This window comes from Mya arenaria, chromosome 3 (genome assembly GCF_026914265.1).
Source record: "Mya arenaria isolate MELC-2E11 chromosome 3, ASM2691426v1".
Taxonomy (NCBI): Eukaryota; Metazoa; Mollusca; class Bivalvia; order Myida; family Myidae; genus Mya; species Mya arenaria.
In genome coordinates this window covers 17,327,141-17,344,393 of record NC_069124.1, presented here as the reverse complement: position 1 = coordinate 17,344,393, position 17,253 = coordinate 17,327,141, and the positions used below count along the sequence as shown (strand labels likewise).

Genomic DNA, 17,253 nt, shown 5'->3' with positions numbered 1-17,253 from the left:
ACCGTCCAAATACATCCGAGGTTGTTTTTGGAAAAAAATGGCCGAGGAGCTCCGAATGCCATATGTTGATTTCTATAAATGTTCATAGTTGCATTCAAGTCCTTTCATTAGTTTCTTGAATATGCTTTTGTAGCTCCAAAAGTTACCTTTCTTGCATTGTGAACACTCTCACATAACCATCTATGTCCCAGTTTTCAACGAAATACCAAAGAGTTATCCTTCTTAAACTATGCAAAACATCTTATTGCCATATTTCTATATTCCAAGGTTAAATCCATTGTTTTCTAAATTTCATTTTACTAAACTGTTCTTGACTAAATTTCAGGGGCGGCTCCAGGAATTGGCGTTAGAGGGGGCGTTACTCAGGGGTCCAACCTTTTGACTTGCGTCCCTCCATCGGAACTAAAAACATATGGCATAATTTATTTGCATGTTGGTCTGGGGTTACTCCCTTTAGAAAAAATGTTCTCAATTTGTTGTCGGTGCCGGTTGCGCACTCCTCTAAATCCGCAAGTGGATTTGCCTTAATAAAAAGATGAAGAATAATAGAACTAGAAATGTTTATTGTCTCTTCTCAATTCCTTGAAATATCATTTATATTATCTCAGGAATGGTACATTTTTACGAAACTCGTACAGTGGGAGTTAAAAAACCCCACAAGAGAGCAACACAGAATTAAATTCCCTGCACAATGCGTATGTCAATGTTAAAACAGTTTCATTTAATTCATTGAAAAAAAGATATGAATTATGCTTTGGACAAACTTGTTTTTAAGAATTCAATGTAAAGGGCGACATCATTCTGTAACACTATGTGATAAGAAGTTATAATTCTTGCACTGTAAACAAGACAGCATTGTAATCTAGCATGTATATATATTTTCAAACCTTAATTTCTTTAAATGGTTTATGTAAAATGCTCTGGACATAATTTGGTATGATAAAAAAAAACTGAACAAGGGAGATAACTTTGAAACAATGTGCCCCGGAGCTTTAATTCTTGTTAAGTGCATTCCTCAAAGTTGTTTCATATACACTGTATCAATGTTGAAAGTTCCTTCCTGGTGTTTGCTAGATATACTCCAGACACTGATTGGTAGAAGAATACTAAGAATTACTGCACAAACATTACGTGCCCCTTCCCCTAGGAGGAACTGCCAATGTGAGCTTTTAGTGATAATTTAGTAGAAAGAATATGCAAAGAATACACCAAAATACATCATTTCAGATAAATGAGCCACATTTAAAGCCTATACTTTCAGTATCGCTGGAGCGGGGCTTCACTTTTGAGTCATGCCCCTAAGACTAAAAACGCCCCCTCTAACATCAAATCAAGGATATGTTGCTGCAATAGGCTGATTAACTTGTTTCATGGGTGCATTCCTTCTTGCCATTTCAGTGGCTAAACTAAAGGTTAAGGACACCAAAGTTGGTGATAAGTGGCTGTATGTTAAACCAAATTGAAAGCAGACAATGTAAATACAGCTTTTGCCAATTCAAAGGTCATAACTCTAGAGTGACTGAGGCTGATTATCGAACCTGACACGAGATATTCTGCCCGTTCACAATTTTTACATTTGGTGATAATTGAACAAAGGTTTCTGAAGTAAATGATCAGGCAAGGTCAATTTCAGGTAATTTCTATAACTAAAGGGCAATAACTCTCGAGTGACTGGAGCTTTATGGTTGGTTATCGCACTTGTCCATAAATATTACGCCCGTACACTCATCAATGGGCAATAACTCTCAAGTGATAATAGCAATATGTCTAGTTATCCAACATGTCAGAGATATTACACATACACATTCTATCCAATTTGGTGATGATAGGACAAAGGTTTCTAAAGTTACTGATAGGACAAGACCCATTTTAGGTAATTTCTTTAAATAAAGGGCATTTACTCTCAAGTGACTTGAGCAATAAAGCTGGTCATCAAACTTATAATAATAATAATAATTATATAAAATTTAATATGCCCATATATATTCTGACCAAATTTGGTGATGATTGAACAAATGCTTTAAAAGTTATTGATCAGACAAGATACTGGCGCCAAACATCCAATCATTTGCTGTATTTTCATTCTTTCATATGGGAAAGAAGCTATAATGGCCATGTTAAAGCATTAATCTTGGACAACATCTTAATTGGCTGAACTTGGACAACATTTTAATTGGCTAGAACTGGCAAAGGAATTTTCAACTGACAATGGCTATTTTAACATCAGTTTGAATCTCTTTAACAACCTTGCATCTTGCAGAACTCATGTTATGATTTAAAAAACTGAATATGGAGAGACAGTTGACAGACTGCAAGAAACACAGGTTTGAATTTTTTGTTTTTAATGTTATTTGAAATAATACAATAAAACACAAAACACTGACTTAACAATACAAATGAAATCTTTGTACATCAACACATCAACCAAACTTTACTTGTTAGATATTGGGCCAAATGTTTAAATTTTATTAACAGCTTTGTTAATAAAATTGTTGCTAAATTAAAAAGGTGAAGTTTATCATTATGTGCTGATATATTAAAATAAGATATACATAGATAAATATTTTTATCAATATTTGTATGAAGTACTGCACATCAGAAATGTGTCCATGAACACTTATACTAGGACAGATTTGAAATAAACAACAATGCTATTAACATAAGTTGTTAACTTCAACAAATTTCTGAGCAATTGGCCCATTTATAAGCAAATTTTAGAGACATGCCCTTCAAACTGAAAATATAATTATATATTAAGAAGGCCATCTTGTCAATGAGTGTTAAGTAACTTATTTCCAGATTGAAATTTTTGCATATTCAAAATAAAAAGCTTTAATGGCAAATTTCGGCAATGTTTAAATGCTTTTACTAGTAAACCTTTTAATTAAGTTTGTGAAAGTTGCATCATATTCAACTGATTTTTTTATCTTACAATTTTTTGTCATGAACTACCGGTAGTTGATAAAAGAGCACTGAATGTATAGCAGAATCTACATTAGCCAAGAACTGCCAGAAAATGACAGTGATGTAATTTAACTTCTTACTTTGCGCTACAAGCAAGGTTAAACATGGAATGCTAGCACAATGGAAATGTTTTTTAACGACCATGAATGCAGGAAGAACAACTTTGGCTGGGAACAAAAGCATTTTGAACAAATCTTATTGTAGAAAATGTTTATATATGTAATTTTAGACAACAAACAGATTGCAGTCAGGTTTTTTTCCAAAAAGAAAAACATATTTCTAGTAAAATGAAATTCAGTTTAAAGGATATGCCACATTACAATTATCTAAACTCATGTCATAAAAAAATTCCACATTTACTGTCTGAGTTCATGAAAAATATATAATGTCATCATAAATGATTACTATTGTTTAGCTGTTAGATAATGTTGTTGTTAAAGAACTTTGTGCCCTTCAGTACAGCACTATCACATGCTCTATACACAGCTTTGTCCCAGGTATAAATACTCTAAGACCTACATTTTTTGTGACTTATCATTGACATGACTTTCACCTTACAAAGACCATTGTGCAAAATTTAAGTATATAAAATGACTGATTTTAATAAAATGTTGAATTACGGTAAGTAAGCATGTAATACAAAAACACACACAAAAACATCTAAAATAATGGTGAACATGAAATGAACAACAAATAAATAAATTCAAAAACAACAACAACATGTTTCTGAACAAGACATTATGGTATGTCATGTCTGAATATGAAAACAATGTACCAAAATCACAAAATAATCTTGGATAGGATTGTTGTTTCTTTCACAGAGAACCGTCCTCTGCAATTTATCATTTGTTTAATTAAGCTACAGGAGTAATTAATTTAGCCAATTGGCACTTTACAGATAAAATGAAACAGTGCAATAATTAAACATTCTTCATATTTTAAAAACCATATCCCAAATGTATGTCACAATATTGCACATTTGAAAGGAAAAGACACATTGCCAACCTTTTTCAACTAACACATGTCAGCACTCCCCTCCCCTTTTTATCATTTCACATCAAAGCATCGCGTGAATCACTCATTGAATAACTCAGTACCAATATTCTTCAGGTCCAATAAATCTTAACCATGTCAATAACTGTCTAGGTTAAAACATGCCATTTTATCAAGACTTTCATCGTTGTTCTTAATCTCTTCCAACTTTCTAAAGCCATACTTATCTTTTCCCAATAACAAACATAATAAGCAGATTTGCAACGAAGCATGCAGACAGCCAGATGGCAGATAAGGCTATGTTTCTATGAAACACTGAACACTTTGAAGAACACTTTATCAGTTTACAAAAAAACAAAAACAAATTTTAATTACATTTTACCAAGTGCTGACCCATCACCACTTCATTTCATTGCTTCACATTCACATTCCATTACCACTAAAGAAGAACATGATGACGTTAAGAGTGTAATCAGATAACAGGGTACAATGTATCAAGCAATGAATTCATACTAGCAATCCCTCGATCCTTAATAGAATTCCACGCAACACATGTATAGCCTGTCATGACCTTGACCTTTGACCCCAAAAGTCAACAGAGGACATTCACTGACCATGACCAATGTGGAGACAGGGTAAGAAGACTCGACAACAAGTCATTCAAAACAAATCTATTGAAAAACAAACTTTTGACACCGACAACGTGGACAACGACGGCGATGCTGACGGCCAAAGTAATCCCTGTGTGTGCCATGCTTTCCAGGAAACACAAACATAAACACACAATAACACTTGATTTAGAGAGTTAATTATGAAGAGCGCAGTGTTAGAGGACATCAGGAAGATATCACCATATCTCTCTGCAGTAGATGGCACAATGTATCACATATGCTCACAAATCTACCTGACGTCTTATGGCCTTTTTTTGGGACACGAATCCTGGAAAGAGATAGTCATAGTAACATTTATGCTAAAAAAAAAATTGACACGGTTTTAAAATTATTGATTTACCATGAGGCATTAATTTGTTTGTTTTTTAATACAAAATACTAAAACAAATAAAAAAATATTTTTTTTAGGTTTCATCTTAATAACGCCATTCCAGTATGTGTAGTGGACAGTGTCCCACTTCATCTGACAATAAGACCTGGTTTAAATTCCAATTAATTTTAAGATTAGAATCCAAGTATTTTGATTGGAGTGTAAAAATAACTGGTCAATGGACTGATTGGAATCATAGAGGCATATCTAAGACAAGGATAAAAACGAAATTGAATATGGCCAAATGGCAAATATTCAATATTGATCTTATCCTTATCCTTAGACATGCCTCAGTGATTCCATTCAGCCTATTGGTCAGCTTTAAATAATATACAGGCCAATTAAAACATGTAGTTTCTAATTTTAATTTTCAGTTTAATCTAAATTGCTTATCGAATACAGCCCCTGGTCATTAAAATACACCATCTATGTATGAGGGATGGATTAAACCTCACTTAGGTGTTGATATGTACGTACCAGATAGCCCTCGGCACACCCCTGCCACTTGTTGAAAGCTGAAGACCAATCATTGAATGCCTGCTTCCAAACTTCTACCAAATCCTCTTTAACTGAAATATTCCAACACACAGAATACATACTGTACAAAAAACAATGGAGGCAATAATTTTCAAATATGGTTGGGATGGTTGGGTGTCTTTTTCCCCTAATTTGGACCCCAAAAGGGTAAATTTGCTTCTGTAGGGGGGGTGCCTTCCCCCCCTCGGTTTATTTCTAAATAGAATAGCCCTTAGTTTCTTTTTGGACAAACAATATTGCATTTAAAACTTAAATGCATAGCATACGTGTTAATGTAAAAATTGTTAATCACAAAACATGTCATGCTAGTTATGATATACATTTCTGTTCTGAAAATGCAGGGCATATCTCATTATATGGTCCAGAGATATTCCAAATGGTGAAGAACTGTACTAACCGTCTGAACTGGAAACAGTCAGATTGCATCGAGATAATAGTCTATTATCATCTGAACTTCTAGCCTCATAAATCCCACTTTCTGATAGAGTCACATTTCTTATGATCAAGTCCCCTGTATCTGATGTAATAAACTTGTCACAGTCTTGTAAAGTCACAGATGAAGAGCTCCTTTTCACGCGGTTAGAGTCCGAGCTTGTGTCCATGGCCTTTGACCATATAACTTTGGAAACTCTGAATCTTCGAGTTTCGACCAGAAGCCGTGTATATGATCCAGCCAATGCAGACAAGGGCGAAGTTACCACATCTGTGAAAATGAAGTAATCAAATAATAATGAATGCTACCTGCTGTATGGTATAATGCTACCTGCTGTATGGTATAATGCTACCTGCTGTATGGTATAATGTTACCTGCTGTATGGTATAATGCTACTAATGCTACCTGCTGTATGGTAAAATGCTACCTGCTGTATGGTATAATGCTACCTGCTGTATTGTATAATTGTATGCCAATTGTATAAAACCTGTTAATTTTTTGATTTGGTTAAAGTTAATGAAAATGTTTATTGATTGGTCAATATTTAACCAATAATCACTGTTGGCCAATTAAATTGCTCGTATGTGCAATCTTACCAAAAGATAACCTGCGGTTAAGTTATCGAGTCTTATACAATTGGCTCCAACTATATTGTATTATTAGATAAAAATCCTTGTGTTTATAAATAAATATTAAAACAATCATTGCATGTGATTACTTATAATTTAAGATATTCATGTTGGTTTTTGATGATATGAATCCTCATTAACAGTGCCGTGTAACGAAGTTAATGTAAATCTGTTGAGGTTTTCCAAGTAAGGGGGCAAAACTCAAGAATTATAAAAGCCAAAGTTTTAGGCCTTTTTATGCATGTGCGTATTGCTCTGACAACATGTGTATCAAGTTTCATTTGAACATTTACATATAACTTATCCGGTTAATATCCGGTAAAATCAGCTGTGCTGAAAAACTCTATCTGGCACTCCCTTGCCAGATGAGTCCTGCGCTGTGACGCAATACTTTTTATTTCTTTTATTATACACAATATGCAAGCATAATCATGATACTTCAATGGATGATTTCCATAAACATTAACTTCAAAACAAAACAAAACTAGAAATGTGTCCATAGGACACGGATGCCCCCACTTCGGTTTTTTGTCACAGAAAATAAGCCATAATGATTTTTGAAGTATTTTTGGCAAAAAAGGGCCGTAACTCCTAAATGACTAAAGCGATTTCCATGACTATCGAACTTGATCAAGATATTATGGTCACAAACATGTTTTTAAAGTTTGGTGAGGATTGGACAAACAGTTTTCAAGAATTAGATCGGAAACAATCTTCGGGACGTATTTTTCAAGTCTTTTTTTGCAAATAAAGGGCCGTAACTCCTAAATGACAAAAGCGATTTCCATGGCTATCGAACTTGATCAAGATATTATGGTCACAATCATGTATGTAAAGTTTGGTGAGGATTGGACACATACTTTTCAAGAATTAGATTGGAAACATATATTTTTGTATTATGGTCACAAACATGTGTTTAAAGTTTGGTGAGGATTGGACAAACGGTTTTCAAGAATTAGATCGGAAACAATCTTCGGGACGTACGTACGTACGTACGTACGGACAGACGTACGTACGGACAAGGGCAACCCTATATGCCGCCACTTTGTGGGGGCATAATAACCCTTAGATGTTATGCAGTGAATAAAAATTACTGCGTGTCATGACGTCAGTAAACATAATCACACACACTTTTTAGTGATAAGTCAGGGTTTTTTTTGGAATTATTTTTACCGCCTGTGCCTTGCAAATTGGGAAAAAAAAGTCAACTTTGGGAAAAATACAAAAATCAGGCCAAAATAGCTAATATATTGACAACTATACATTTTTTAACTTTTTTATGCATACATAGTGCTGTGAAAGACTAAGTCTTGTCAAGATTTTGTTTATATTTCAAGAAATTCATTGTTTTTTTCTTCATAAATGTAATCTGCATTTATCAAATTGGGAAAAAGTTATAAAATTTTGGGAAAAATGGAGTTTTTTGCAAGGGGAAACAGCCTTTTGAAGGCAGTAAATTGCACCAAAAAAAAATCACTGTAAGTACAAAAATGCATCACAAAAAAAGTAATTTAAAATAAAAAAAATATCAGGTGTGGCTGGTCCGGATAGAAAAATCTGATCCTCGGGCACACTGCGTAGCCGGTACCTCGGCAAGCCTCTTTACCTGGTAACAAAGGTGCCCTCAGGAAGCACATTACAAATATTATTATTCTATGTATGACCTCCAGTCTATCACAGTACCATGACCTTTTCTTCATTAAACAGACAAGGTAAAGTTTGTATGTCCCACCTTTTTCACTTAGGATTTCAATGACCCGCTCCGGATCGGTCACATTCCTGCTGTCTAGTTTTAAGCCACACGTCACGTTCTTCGCACTAAAATGGAAGAGATAACATACAAGTTAACACAACTAGCATTTTAATACAAAGGGTAACATGAGTTCCTGAAGTGGATGTTAATGCTTGGCTGTTGTTGTTTTTTAAAGCTGCACTCTTATAGATTGACCATTTCGACAACTTTTTTTGTCTTGGAATTGAGCCAATTTTTGCATAAATGTCTGGAAACCAGTAATACAAGACCGCTAACAAAAGATTAGATCGCAGTTTTTCATACTTACGTTCGAAAATTGATGTTTTATACATGAAGCTCAAAGTGTTACTAACCCTTCATGAAAAATGAATTTTTTCAGCACTTTCCTAAATAATTGAGATCTGTTGTGATCCTATTGTGAGTTTATATCTTATATTACTGCTATGAAGGAATTGCTACCGAATTTAGCTGATTCTGAAACAAAACTAAAACAAATGTCAAAACAGTCGAACTGTGAGAGTGCAGCCTTAAGTCATTCAAGGGACATACTCGTCAAGCATTTAAGCCACATCACTGCTACTGATATGTGTATTGTCACTACAAAAATGTTAAATGACTTTTCAGTTGATCAATGAGAATGACAAGATAACTCATAAAGCTAGAGCTTGCTACACATGTGGATATTGTTACTGGTAGCATGTTTATGAAGCTAATAGTGAATATCTTCAACAGTTTTTAGAGTTCTGCTCAATATTGATTTTTTTTTCAGACAATCAAGGGGCATAATCTATCAACAACAATAATTGTTAAAGCCAGAGTTAAGGGCCTTGCTACAGATATGAATATTGTTACTGGTAATATGTGTAAAAGGCGTATACATTTTTTAAAGGCCTAAAAAACAAACATTTCTTGTCATTTTTTCTATGCTAAACTGAAAGTGTTTGTTTACATGTACTTTTCAACTTCAAAGCATTTAAAAGATCAAACACAATTCTACCTATACAGTAAACATTTTTTAAACCTTTCTATTTATATACAGTACCCCCCCCCCCTTTCTAAGTACATCAAGTAAAAACCCTTTTCTACCTATATACAGTTACCCCCCTTCTTTTTTCCTGTATGATACCCTGGGCATATCAGCTGTAAAAATCTCAAACTCATGTTTAATTAATAAGGTGAAATCCAGCCGCTTGATTGGTTGCATGAGACACACCTCATGCGGTGCGGAAATGGCCGAGAAGTTACGGATGTAATCTTGGTTCGAAATAATCCAATAAGATCACGGCTTACAAATAATTTTAGGCAGGATATTGTAAAATATGCTGATAGCTCTTCACAAAGGAGATTCTTTCCTTTCTGTTATCGGCTGTTTCATTGGACGGAAAATGCTTACCGTAAGAATATTCAAGATTTACAAAGTTTCCCTGGTCAATTTGCCCAAGTATCATATAGGTTATGATACGCTTGGATGCCGAGGATTGTTTATTACAGTAATGCCTTTCTATACATTTTACAATCATAGTTAAAAACAAATCACTGACACAATGTATCCTGTACCTTGTTGGTATGCATTTTCTTTTTGTATCACACCAGAGACATCTTGTGTTACATATACAGCCGTCCCCCTTGTCCTTACTGAAGTTTTCACAGACACCGTCCAATGACAGCCTGGTAACAGCATGATCTGTCCCCATGTATAAGGTATCTCCCTGAAAAAAAGAAAAGATATGAATCAGGAATCACTTTTGATCAGTTGGTCCTGGCCCATTTTTCGATCATGGCGTGTAGTTTTATCAAAGATAAGTACTGACTATCATTTAGACATTGCAGATGCTTAATAATCACATGAATATAGGCGATTTTAAAAATTGCCATATTTTTGGCGCTATAGACCTCCTCAGAGCTCATGGCGTTTGTGACATAAAATAAATATGTCTTGACCAAAATTCAACCTATACGCAGTATCAAACATGGTAAAGGCTAAAATGAAGAAAAAATGTCAATTAAATTGGTGTTCTTAGGAAAATTACTTAAAAACCCAATTTCCACCAGGCAATGAACACTATATTTCTTTTGTTAAACAAAATGGAACTACAGTCAAACCTGGTTGAACGGTCACCTCCTTTAAATGGCCACCTGCCTTAACGGGCCACTCCAAATTCCCCCCGTACGTTTTTACTATATAATGTACATGCATTAAGCGGCCAACTGTCTAACGCGGCCACGGCCACTAATTTTTGTCCCCATGAAGCCATATAAACACTAATTAGCGGCCACTAATCCCTTGTCACTGACACTTCCGCTTATAAATTTTTCCAATACACAGCTTTAATTGCGTATAGAAGTTTACGGAATAGAACGACGGCCTCGGGTATCTCCGTCATCCAATGAAAATGAATATTGCCTCACACGATTGCCATGCGTGTTTACTCATCGAGAAATCATGTTTATTACACGTCGGCGAATGTTTTGATCAGAATTGACACAATTAATGACACAATCAATAAGATAATTAAATAATTACGAAGATAATTATTAAATACCGACAAAAACACCGGTTTTATGAGTTCACAGTTTGCATTGTCATTCGAAGGCGTTAAACGAGTTACGATTTTTATGCACTTTAATATTATTTTTTTAAGTGCACGGATTTATATTTCTACGAACGGATATTTACAATGCATTGTTCTTGATATATTTTTTTACCTTTGATTATAGCTGAAACTAAGACCAATCGAAAGTGTTTGACTCTAAAAGAACGTGTCGAGTTTATAAAGTTATTAGAAAACGGCCGTAGTGCAAGAAGTGTTGCCAAGGAATTGTCAAACCTGGATTAAGTGGCCACCTGTCTTAAGCAGCCACTTTGATCATTTCCCAAGGGTGGCCACTTAATACAGGTTTGACTGTAAAACCTTTAAAAGCAATGAAACTTATATTTTTACTGTAGCCGAAATTTCAGCAGAGAAAAACATGCTATTTCATTGAAAAGCATAAGACATACTGTGAAATCATTAATGTTCGTGGGCATGAAATTTCGTGGTTTGCCGAAAAAAAACAATTTCGTGGGTACTTAAATTCGTGGATTTTCATTTTTGAAAAAAAAAATCGAAGATGCGATCGTCCTAGATCGTCTGCATAATATCCACGCGCTGGTCCGTGATTTCCGTCTTCTATGACACTCGCTAATGTGGTACGACATGCCAATTAGTGCATATACCCATGTCACTTATCGATTTAATTGGGAATAACGGTAATAAAAGAAGATGTACCCTGATCATAAATACAGATAGGGAAAGCCATTTAATGCTAATTAAGAATTTTGCAAACTGTGAAAACACCGAAAAGGTGCGTATATTGTCACGTTCGGTGCTTAGTAACCTTCAATGTACTAGTAATCGATTAATTATTTCATTAAATAAAAAAAATCGAGTACAGACACTCATCACGCACATCTTGTAAACTTGGAGATTTTCATTAACAGCACACGTGCTTATAACTGTCATTTGCTGCATAAAACACATTTAATTGATTTGGTTCATTATTTGTTAAAGGCAGTTATAATATATTAACAGAATAATGATCGTAAGTTATACAGTGAGACAGGTTTTAACACACTATACTGCGACCTCTGTAAATAATATACTAGAGTATGTACGTAACAAGGCAATTGAAAAAGTGAATAAAGGGTTTATATTTCGTGGGATCTTGAATTCGTGGATCACCTAACCCACGAAAACCACGAACATTAATGCCCCACGAACATTAATGATTTCACAGTATATAAAACAAGAGATGTTTGTAAAACATTATGCCCCCCCTGAGCGATATGTTGTCAGGAATATTTTGACCTAAAAATCCATAAGAGACATCAACTGGTCACCGAAAATCTAAATGTCAAGTTTGAGGACTATGGGTGTCAAGTTATCTAACAGACAAGCTTTTTGCATTTAAGGTTACTGTGACCTTGACCTTTGACCCGATGACCCCTTAATTCAAAAAGGGTCATCTCCAGGTCAGGCCCAACCCCTAAGTCAAGTTTGAGGGCCACGGGTGCAGGCATTGTCGACTTATCACTCAAACATATTTGCATTCAAGGTCACTGTAACCTTGACCTTTGACCTGATGACTTCTAAAATCAAAAGGGGTCAACAACTGGTTAGGCCCAGCCTACATGTCAAGTTTGATGATCATAGATCAAGGCATTGTTGGGATATCACTGAGAGAAGCTTTGTTAACTGTTTTCACACTAAAGGTCACTGTGACCTTTACCTTTGGCCTGACAACCCCAAAAATCAACAGGGGTCATCTACTGGTCGGGCCCAATCTTCATGTCAAGTTTGATGACCATAGGTACAGTAATGGTTTTGATTGCCTTCAAGGTCACTGTGACCTTGACCTTTGATCCAATGACTCCTAAAACAATGGGGGTTATCTACTGGTGAGGCCCAACCTCCAAGTCAAGTTTGAGAGCTATGGGTGCAGGCATTGTCAAGTTATCAATTGGACAACCTTTTATCATTCAAGGTCACTGTGACCTTGACCTTTGATCCAATGACCCCTAAAATCAATAGGTCATCTACTGGTGAGGCCCAACTTCCAAGTCAAGTTTGAGGGCCATGGGTGCAGGCATTGTCAAGTTATTGGACAACCTTTTATCATTCATGGTCACTGTAACCTTGACCTTTGACCAGATGACCCCTAAAATCAATAGGGGTCATCTTCTGGTTAGGCCCAGCCTTCATTTTGAGCTATCACTCGGACAAGCTTAAAATCCTTTTTCCATTAAAGGTCACTGTGACCTTGACCTTTTTAGTCAAAGATCCCCAAAATCAATAGGGGTTATCTACTCGTCAGGCCCAACCTTCATGTCAAATTTGATGACCATACGTCCATGAATCATTGAGTTATCACTCGGACAAGCTTTAGTCGACCATCGGAAGCTGACCTACCAACATAAGCAATATTCCCCTCTTCTTCGAAGGGGGGCATGAAAAGGAAAGCATGAGCACTGAAAAGTGGATGTCGAGGCTAATCAGTTTTTGAAAAAAGGGGCATAACTCAAAAGTTATGAAGGCAAAGGTTAAAGTTTCTGCACAATGACAACACCATTCTTTAATAATTAAAGATTTACCTCTAATTTCATATCCCAGATGGGTGTTGTCTTCTCAAATGGTTTGTATATGCTGTTTACAACAACCATAGGCTTTTTATCATCAAATGTTTTCATAAATATGTCATATACTTCTCCTTTATCTGAAATATAAAGACATGTGATGATGATATGAATGACAGTAATGTTAAGATTGTATTAAACAGAAGTTTAGATGAACTAATGACAACGGCTTGTGTTCTGTTTCATCAGTTGAAAAGAGGCAAAAAAAACAAAAACAAGAGATGTTTGTCAAAAATTATGCCCCCCCCCCCCCCCTGAGTGCCATGCTGTCAGGATTATATGGACAATTGAATGAAATATGCATGGACTGAAATGACAGCTGATTTTGTCACTGACATTGGATGCCGTTGAGGCAGTTTTAAAATTATGACCAATCAGTGTGAGGATAGAGTGTGTTATGACCATGACTATTGACTCTATGACTTCAAATACCATATGAGTCATCAGCTGGTCACCAAAAACCTAAATGTCAAGTTTGAGAACCATAGGTCCAGGAATGGTCGAGTTTGCTTTCAAGGTCACAGTGACCTTGACCTTTGACCCCTTAAATCAATAGTGATCATCTACTGGTCAGGCCCAACCTCCAAGTCAAGTTTGAGGGCCATGGGTGCAGGCATTGTTGAGTTATCACTTGGACCACCTTTTATCATTCAAGGTCACTGTGACCTTGACCTTTTGCCCAAGGACCCCTAAAATCAATAGAGGTCATCTACTGGTCAGGCCCAACCTCCAAGTCAAGTTTGAGGGCCATGTGTACAAGCATTGTCGCGTTATCATTCGGACAACCTTTTTACCATTCAAGGTCATTGTGACCTTGACCTTTCGCCCGATGACCCCAACAACAATAGGGTCAGGCCCAACTTCCATATCAAGTTTGATGACCATAGGTCTAGGCATAGTTGTGTTATCACTTGGACAAGCTTTAAAATTATTTTACCGTTAAAGGTCACTGTGACCTTGACCTTTGACCCGATCAGCCCTTAAATCAATAGGGGTCATCTACTGGTCAGGCCCAACCTTCATGTCATGTTTGATGACCATACATCCAGGGATTGTTGGGTAATCACTTGTACAAGCTTTGGTCTACCGACGGACGGACGGACAGACCGGCGGACGGATGGACCGACCTACCACCCGACCAACCGATATGTGTAAAGCAATATACCCCTCTTCTTCGAAGGGGGGCATAAAATTGATGCCTCAGTTTAGCACATGTACTTAAAGTCACTGCAGTTGGCAGCATGTGTATGATACTTAATTTCATGTAAATACTTCTAGAAATGTTTTTGAGCTATGACCAAGGTCAAAGGTTTGGAATGCCAATTCTTCCATAACAAACATCATCTACTTGTAAGCTAGTCACGGTCTAATACTTGTATTATTTGTAAATAAACAAGCCTCAACCAAATTCACATTGGTTTTTTGTCTTTCACATGTTGTCCTTAATTGCCATTCTATTTGCTAAACCAATATAGTGTTGTCGAGCCAACAGGTTTCGACTGTATTGCAAATTTGCAGACAACCATAACCAAACTGACGCATGACAACATGCCAATATTAAAAAGTAAAAATAAAAAGTTGTCTGTGAGAGTGCAGCTTTAAAAACAAAATAACCCAACCTGTTGCGACGTAAATATTCCTGCTCCCATGAATCTCAGGGCCAACGGTAATTTTATTAAACTGTACGCCCCGCTTGTAGTATATCGGGGTCTCATACTTTGATGGCACGTTCTTGTCCATAAGCTGGTAGGCCAATACTTGGCTCCCAAATATCTCTGGGTTTGTATCATGGGCTGTACACTGAAATAGACAAAATATGTCACCTAATGTCTGACATCCCAATATTGTTTTTTATTAAAGTGATGTTCCTACTTAAAATCAATACATACATAAAAAATTTTTTATGTATAACAAACATAAATTTTGAGTGATAAACCTTTAACTATTTACTATATAATGCATTTATGGAAAATATTAATTACTGATAACAAAATAGTAACAATGTATAAAAAAGCTAAAAACACACAAATATTAAATGACTGGTGAGTCCTAAAAAATTTACAGTGATCAACTATCGTTACATAAGGTAGGAATACCATGTTTTCTGCACTTTCTTTCAAACCATTTAAGTAAAGAAGTGTTTGAGTAATCTTAATGAAACAGACTTAATCTCATTATTTTATTTTTTTATGTCCTTTTTAAAGCATTCTTGCCTTTTTAGAGACAAAAATTAGAATTTCCTAATTTTATATAAAAAGATGCATTTTTCCAGAAACAGAAGGGTCACAAAATGGTAAGAGAAAAAAACACTGATGGGATAGCCTTCAGTTGAACCGCCCATTACTCACATTATCAAGGCGAGGGCTCGGGTCATTCTGCAGTGTAATCCACACACCGCGTGAGTCCTTGTATTTAAACTTTCCCCGGAACGACACCTCTATTTCAGCCTTGGTATACACACAGATGGCGGAAGCATTTAGGTCACCACTGAAGTAGTGAGTAGCAACATATGAACATACTGATTCAACGCACCGCAAGATAATGTTTACTTGTAGAAAAGTGGCATAGGTCAACAATTGTTGAAGCCTTCCTTAGCTAATGCAACATACTGATACGTAGTTCACAAAGGCAAGGGAGAAAACCAACTGCACCAAGTCAGTACAAGTTGTCTCTCTTATACTGTTTTCACCTCTGTAACAAAGGTAAGGGAGTGAACAAGAAACAAGAGGCCCAAAAGGGCCTATGCTCTACTGGCATGGCTCTTGTGGTCATTTTCAATCCAGTATGTACGTTTGAGTAATAGGCAACAAATATATAGTTCACTTTTAGTGTTTGGGTTAGCTGAAAACGCTGCACGTTCAACATCTGAGGACAGGAAGTGTTGTAAGCAGATTAGTTGCATGAACTATTTTTATATTTGCCAAGTAAAGGTATTCTAAGGGTAAGAAATATTTGCTTTTAAAACTGTACTCATGGTCAAAATTTCATTTCTGTAGCTTTAAAAATAAAAAGTCGGTCAAAGGTCAAAGTCAAGGACATCAGAGAACAACATTAATGCTTGTTTGCAAAACCGTTCACATGGTCAAAATTTCATTACTGTAGTTTTAAAAATTAATAAGTAAGTCAAAAGGGGTCAGGCCAGCTTTTGCCCAAGGGGCATTATTTCAAATGTTTTCAATTGCATCATATGATGCCCCACAACACATATCAAAGGTATGGGCCTTGTGGTTTGAAACAAGAAGATTTTGAAAATATTTCTTAAATAAGTCTCTAGGAAAATTGTGACACCCAAGGCAGTGCCAGTTTTGACCCAAGGGGCATAATTTCAACAACCACTTGTGGGACAATATCGGGGGGGGGGGGGGGGGGGGGGGGGGGGGGGGGGGGGGGGGGCAGTAATGATCCCAGGGGCATAATTTGAACAAACCATCACAAGCAATTGCGAATTTACATGTACACTTGGCTAAAAATAGACTTCGCTCATGTAGTCTTGGCTAAAAATAGACTTAGCTTAAAACAGCATTTTTTATACTTTCAAGACCCATAATCCAGGCATGCATGGGCAAATCTGGCTGGTTTTCAAAAGGAACCAAGTTCTATTGGATATCTAAATACTGTACAAGTTTCATCGAGATACAATCAAAACTGAAGACTGTATCGTGTTCACAAGCTAGTGTTTACACAATAGCATTTTTTTTATACTATCAAGGGCCATAATCTAGGCATGCAT

The 17,253-nt window shown here is 36.1% G+C and overlaps 1 protein-coding gene across 9 annotated transcripts in view; it reads right to left on the bottom strand.

Annotated features, from left to right (window-relative positions):
* Positions 1-2,325: 2,325 nt before the first annotated feature.
* LOC128226495 (semaphorin-2A-like) overlaps positions 2,326-17,253 on the bottom strand; it is an 84,298-nt gene continuing 69,370 nt past the window's right edge. For all 9 annotated transcript variants that reach the window (XM_052936394.1, XM_052936391.1, XM_052936399.1 and 6 more), the window contains 8 exons: positions 15,872-16,010; positions 15,143-15,323; positions 13,482-13,603; positions 9,908-10,059; positions 8,330-8,415; positions 5,933-6,238; positions 5,476-5,567; positions 2,326-4,896 (listed from right to left, as the gene is read on the bottom strand). In XM_052936394.1, the coding sequence (XP_052792354.1) occupies positions 4,870-4,896; positions 5,476-5,567; positions 5,933-6,238; positions 8,330-8,415; positions 9,908-10,059; positions 13,482-13,603; positions 15,143-15,323; positions 15,872-16,010 (1,105 nt within the window). In that variant the 3' untranslated portion in view covers positions 2,326-4,869. The remainder of the gene's footprint in view (positions 4,897-5,475; positions 5,568-5,932; positions 6,239-8,329; positions 8,416-9,907; positions 10,060-13,481; positions 13,604-15,142; positions 15,324-15,871; positions 16,011-17,253) is intronic.